We start from the raw sequence: 6,661 nt of genomic DNA on the forward strand, positions 1-6,661 counted from the left end.
CACCTTCTGCCAAGTAGCCAGCGGAGCACAGGAGAAATATGGAGTGCTGTTGATAATGCTTGTTATGGCTCCTGGGTTAGCTACAGGAGATAGCTGCGAACTTGGCTTTCAAGCTGTTACAGATAAAAGTGTAATAGATTGTAAAACATCTGCCACTAGAGAACCTCTGCAATACAACACTGTTTTGCAGCAGTTATGTCAGACATTAAAGTGATGCTGAACTTCTGGTGGAAATGGGCTGAAAGACTCTCCAGTTGCATTTTGCTTGGCTTTTCCACTGCTGAACGAGTTGGATGCTGTGTAGCCTATCAGGAAGCAGGCCTGTCAGGTCCTTCTACTTTCCAGCCTTTTAAAACTCCTCAGGGAGTGAACCCATACCTGTGGGTTGGAGGCTTACTCCATGAGAGTGATTTATTGCTGTTAATGTTGTCCATAGTAGCTTGCATCAGAGGAGAATCTTCTGGATATTCATGGCTTCCAGGTAACTAGGAGATCCTGGCACACAGAACTTGTCTCCAGCAGAAGTAGGTGAATGGCTCTTTTCCTATACTTGCCTTGGCTGACCATCTGTTAAGCTACACAAAGCACTTCTCCCCAAGTAACTTTGTTCCCATAAGTGCCTCAAGGCTTGAAAAGTTATTTAAGTGCTTGTAAGAAATGACATGGCTGACTTCACACAAGCTTCAATATACATGAATATTGTATCTATGACTTCTTGGCTATAAACCCTTCAGTTGGAAGGCAAATGGTTAGAAAAAGCTTATGATATTTTACTGTGTAAACTAGCTGCATCAGATAAGCACTAAATGTAACTTTTCTTTTTTTCCAGTCAGGTCAATTCAGTGAAGATATGATTCCTACTGTGGGCTTCAACATGAGAAAAGTTACAAAGGGTAATGTTACGATAAAGGTATGTTACTGTTGTTGGCTGTCTCTTTTTAAACCCATGCAAGGTTATTTTCAGCTTCTAGTTTAAAACTTGTGTTTGCTCTGTGTTGCTGCTACCACGGGGACAAATATAGTAAGCTGAAGAGGTTCAGCTAAATCTGTCAAATAGCTTAAGAATACACTTCTGTTTATTTATGGGGTTTCTTAAATGAGAATGTGTGATTTCCAGGTTCAAGCACTCGCTAAAGCAATGTTGTAATAATGCTGTCTGACTTCAATCTGAGTTAATTTTCACATGTTTAGGGCCCAGAGATCCTCCTCTTCTGCTCATCAATATTGCTTAAGAGGAGGCTTACATCAAAAGCAAAATCTTATGTCAATATATATCTTATTTTATTTTCTTGTATACCACAGTGTGTAAACATAGAACACAGGTGTGTTCTTGCATTGGTGTAAGATGCTCTAGTTTGCATCTTATGCAATTGGGCCTGCAAGCTTTGAGCAGCTGTACAAGACATTATTTCTGTTCTAATACGTGAGAGGTTCTGCAGTTGGCCTAAGGATGAAGGAAAAACCATGTTTTGATTTCTTATCTTTGCGTGACATGTTTAAACATAGCGCATGGCTAAGTTGTCTTTCTCCTCTTGCCTTAAGATTTGGGATATAGGAGGGCAACCACGGTTCCGAAGCATGTGGGAGCGGTATTGCAGAGGAGTTAATGCTATTGTGTAAGTGTTGTCTTCCTTCAGCTAGTACTTAACTTCAGATTTGCTTCTCTTCTGTGTGTAGCCTTTCTAACAGTGCGTGCTTGACTTGGTAGTACTCATTTTAATTTTGAAACTGTACTGCGACCATATTGACCTTTTTTTACCCTTAAGTTCAGGGCTTAAGTGTCTGGGTGGCAACGCTGTCTTAACTGAAAGAATCTTTTGTCTACTCTGATCTTAGAGAATTTTTTTTAAAAGAACCAAATTGTTTGCTCAGAAGACCTAGCTTTGTTTAAAGCCCTGTTGGATGTGCTCAAAACTGACAGTGTAAAGGAAACACTGCTGTTTCTGAAGTAGTTCAGTCTCACTGACCTAACCTTAAATTGTTTTTAAAGCTACATGGTAGATGCTGCAGATCGTGAAAAAATAGAAGCCTCTCGAAATGAGCTGCACAATCTTCTAGATAAGCCACAGTTACAAGGAATCCCTGTAAGTAATATTGCCTTACACAGTATGAAACTTATTGAGGAATGTACATAACTTCATCAACTCTGAAATCTAGCTTGAACTCTAGAGTCAAGTTTAAGGCCTAATCTTACTGGTTAGAATAAGTGTGAACAATACCTGCCCCTAGTGACCTAAATCAAATTGTTGACCTCAGTCAGTCCTTCAGTGATTTTATTGTTCAGTGCCCACAAAAAAAAAGGAACAGTAGTTTGGAGTATTGCACAGTATGAGTTTGTGATCTCTTCTAGAACCTACTGTAGTACAGGTTAACCAGAGTGGAGTACAGAGGTATAGAGTTTAGGGAATCTCGGATACTGGTATTACTCTGTTTTATCAGCTGATACATTCTCATGCTTGCTTTTTGCATGTAACAGTTTATTTGTACCACCTCTTTCCTGTGACTAGGTCAATCTTTCTTCTTGATCTGGTTTAACAGTGGATGTCTCATTCTCTTAGATTTAGTAGTCTAGTGCAGACTGCTTGTCAGACTCCTCTGAAGTTTGCTTTTTTGTGGTTTGCGGGTTTGTTTTTTGTTCTTGGGTTTTTTTTTGTGTTTTTTTTTTTTTTTTTTCCAAAGCAAAGCTGCAACTCTTTCCTTCTGCTCTGGATTTCAGGTTCTAGTACTTGGAAATAAGAGAGACCTTCCTAATGCTTTGGATGAGAAACAGCTAATTGAAAAGATGTAAGTCTAACCCTTCCTAAGAAAGCCTACTTTAACTCAATAAATGAATTCATGTACATAGGGTTGTTAGATTAAGAAGCCTGCATTTATAAGTAGAAATCCTAACAACAGGAGGTAGCTGAAACATTGTGCAGAAACAGGTTATGTGGAGAAGATGAAGGGGTACAGTTTAGATTCTCAGTATAAGAGTCCTTGTTATAAGTGAAGTGTATGTTGAAATGTTCTCTCTTTCCTAGGAACCTTGCTGCTATTCAGGACAGAGAAATCTGCTGCTACTCAATTTCTTGCAAAGAGAAAGATAATATAGGTAACTATTAACCTAAAATGCCAAGCATTATGAAGAGCTGTCAGAGGATGGATTGGGGAGTTGTGACTTCTTAAACAGAAACTTCCTGGCTTCAGGAAACTGGTAACAAATAAAAGAAAAATGTGTAAGTGTACTGGTTAAATTCAGTGTAACTCTGATGGCAGTGAGGAAGCTTGACTGGTATTAAAGTTGTAGAGATTGTTGTTATCAAAACATATGTCAGTCTCCTGTGAAATCCACTGCCTTTCTTTAGTTAGTTTGCAGCAAATAGCTGACTAGTCTCACTATTAGCTTGGCCTAAATGATTTTATACTTCTGTCAGGTACTCTCAACTCTGCCTCGCTTTGTGAGGCTAGCAAGTACTTGCAGCAAGTTTTTCCTCAACGGCCATTCCTTTGAAATAATCATTCTCAAATGCTGTCTTAAAGCTGTTTGTGTTGTGGCCTATGCTAGTCACTACTCTATGCAGCCAAACAGTACGTTTTTCTAGTGCTGACATTAGTTGCTGTAGAATTTCTGGAGTTCAAAGGCAGAAACTATGGCACTGGATAATACCAAGTACTTGACACTAGTGTTGCAAGTAAACTGAGTAATCTCAACTGAATGAAAACACAGTACTTAACAACACTTGCCATGCTTCTCCTGATGCTTTCTTGTGGCTGCCATGAGATTAACACTGGTTCATTGGAGGGCTAACGTGAGTTTACTCATGAGGGGAAGCTTCAGGCTGATGATCACAGGAACCAAGCTATAGAAGATACCAGAACTGCTTTATGTGAAGGACTCAAATTCTTTCCAGGAACAAAGAACAGCCTGTGGAAGTCTTATGGCTTCTTACCATCAGTTTAAGATTGAAACATGGTGGACAGGAGAAGCAGATACTCCCTTCTGTCATATCTCCTGCACAAGGCTCACAGCATAGCTGAGCATCAATGTTGCTGTAGGGAAGTTGCTGCTGGAAGCGTTGGGCTGGTGTGATGCTAGTGCATTTCACTTCCTTAGACCATCTTTCAAGCATTGTACTGTTGGGCTAAAGTAACTTGAATCTCATCAGGTGAGGAGAGGCAGAGTGGCTAAATAGAGCAATGCTGATTTAAAACTAATTATGTGAGCAATACCAAAGTATCAGATTAAGGGATGTCTTTTTCCTAGAGGTGTAGTTGACGGAGGAACGAGGATGTCTGGGGCAGTTCACAGGACCAAAGGACAGACACCAAGCATTCCAAAAAATCATTCTGTTGATCTGTCTTGGACCGTCTTCCAGAGAAGGGCTTGGATATTCCTGTCATGTGTTTGAGGACACTGGCATACCAAAGCGATGCCAGTTACACAAATACAGATAGATACTTGAATATGGAACTTCTCTTCTCTCTCTCTTTAGATATCACGCTTCAGTGGCTTATTCAGCATTCAAAATCTAGAAGAAGCTGAAGTCTTCCTGGAATCTCCAGTACCAGTTGGCCATAATCTCAAGTTGTCCACTTCCCTCCATAATAAGATATTACCCAAAAATCCTGTATCAAGAATCTGCCTTTTCACGGTTCATTTCTCATGTGCACTGCTGAAGACTTGTATTCCTATTCTGTCACAAAACAACTAGAGTTGTCATGATAAAGTCAGCACAAATATTTATTTTACAACCATCTGTGGTGGGAGGGTTGCGGGGGGGGCTTTTTAAAAAAAAATCTCTACCATGTTAACTATGATGTTACACTCTGTTCTGGTTTTTCAGGGCCAGGTTTTTATATGATTTTCAGCAAGTGTTTTATTTCTAGTGTTCAGTGGCTTGAAGATGCTGATGCTTGACAGCATTAAGATTCTGTAAGATGCCACATATAGTAGTTAGAAAACATTGAAGTGTGAGTTGTGGGATACTGATTTATCTCACAAATGCATGTGTGTGTATGTAAGCAGAGAAATGGAAACTGTTTGCAGAGGGGAGCACAAGGCATAGATCAGCATCACTAATCTACAGCTGAGATCTTATCCCGTCACTTGAAAAAGAAAATTCTCATGATGAATTAGGAAAGAGTCATCAAGTGTTTAAAATAATTTTGTTGCTTCTGTTTAACATTTGTGTGGGGGATGGGAATGGACTGTTCTGTCAAGCTTGCAGAAATTGGAGTATTCCAGCATGAGAACAAATTGCTAGGAACACCAGACTTTGTTCAAATACATTTTTCTATCTACAGATACTAGTGGTCTCTATCTGAAACCAGAACACACATTCTGAGCAGCTGCATGACACTTAAATTACTGATGTTTTTGTATAGAGTGTTGTTGACCTTTAGCACAATATCTATGTAATTATCTGGTGTCTCTCCTGCTCATGAAATGGCTGGGCACAGTTTTTCACCTGGTGCTATGGAGTATCTAGGCTATTGTGACAACTCTAGACCTGCCTGCTTTCTCGATGTAATCATGTGCAAAGTCTGTAAGCTGCAAGATGAAATGTTCTACTGTGTCAAAGCACAAGAGAGCCAATGAATTGATCCTGTTTCTTGACTAGCTCCTACAGTATAGGGAAGTATGTGTAAACTAAAGACGGTAATGTTTTTGTAGCTTTATTTTCTCAATGACTTCAGTATATTTAAAGGGACAGACTCGTTAAGACTGGTTTGCTCATACAGTAATGTCAGTGTAGCTTCCTAGTGTATGCAAATACATGGTACACCTGCTTGTGTTGCCTCACACTGTGTGTGATTCTTCACCTAAATGTTGTTTGCATTATGTTGGAGTCTTTGGTTGGAAACACTGTGTAGTCCGTATCAATTATGACAAGCCAGTTTTAATTTAGACTGCCATGGCCTTACTGTTCTGTACCAAGTGTCGCACTGTTGCACAGACATGCTGCCTGCATTCAGTCTGCACTTGCATTTTAACTTTTTGTCCCCTTTCAGTTCTCTGAAGCATGATTTCAATTAATTCATACTCTGGTGCTGTCGTGGAGAGGGTATATTAACTTGCTACTGTAGTCCCTAGTTCACCTGGAACTGCTACAGTTACTTTTATTTAGCAAACTTGCTTGTGCCTAAAATAAGGAAACTAAAGGAGAATGTGTGAATCCTTGTGGGGGACCAGGTCACTGTTTAGTTAACTGGGGCCTATAGCTAAACTTAATGTGTTTGGTGTTTATATACTTCACTGCTTTCAGCGTTTATGGCATCCAAACACTACAAATTGTTAACCTGTGCATTACTCTCTGCATGTGAACAACTTATACAATTACTGAACTTTGTAAATACGTGAATTTTTTTATTTAGGTGGATGCATATGTTGGTTTACTGCTCTTCAGCTTTATTCAATAAACTTATGTTTTGAGGGTTGTATTGACACTTAACTGACTGACTTGAGTTGATGTGGCTTAACTCATGGCAATACATTATGGGGTGTCTCTCCTCTCCCACAAGATTCCAGTGGGGGAAGAAGATTTGGTGAATACCTGAGCTTCTCTGTGTTCTGTGGTTCAGCTATTCAAGTGAAATATGTATAATACTCCCTTTCAGGCCTGGGGCTTTCTCAGCTTACATAAGCAAGCTCAGCTAGTCAGTCTCAGTAGACCTCAGTGCT

The 6,661-nt window shown here is 39.7% G+C and overlaps 1 protein-coding gene across 1 annotated transcript; it reads left to right on the forward strand.

Annotated features, from left to right (window-relative positions):
* The first annotated feature begins 830 nt into the window (after window positions 1-830).
* Window positions 831-6,429, forward strand: LOC104459512 (ADP-ribosylation factor-like protein 8B-A). The gene is made up of 6 exons (XM_010079928.1): window positions 831-910; window positions 1,543-1,616; window positions 1,991-2,084; window positions 2,717-2,784; window positions 3,021-3,091; window positions 4,473-6,429. The coding sequence occupies exons 1-6, from the start codon at window positions 851-853 to the stop codon at window positions 4,520-4,522; spliced, it is 417 nt and encodes a 138-aa protein (XP_010078230.1). The 5' UTR covers window positions 831-850; the 3' UTR covers window positions 4,523-6,429.
* Window positions 6,430-6,661: the final 232 nt, after the last annotated feature.

Source organism: Pterocles gutturalis, unplaced genomic scaffold (assembly GCF_000699245.1).
Source record: "Pterocles gutturalis isolate BGI_N339 unplaced genomic scaffold, ASM69924v1 Scaffold36049, whole genome shotgun sequence".
Classification (NCBI taxonomy): Eukaryota; Metazoa; Chordata; class Aves; order Pterocliformes; family Pteroclidae; genus Pterocles; species Pterocles gutturalis.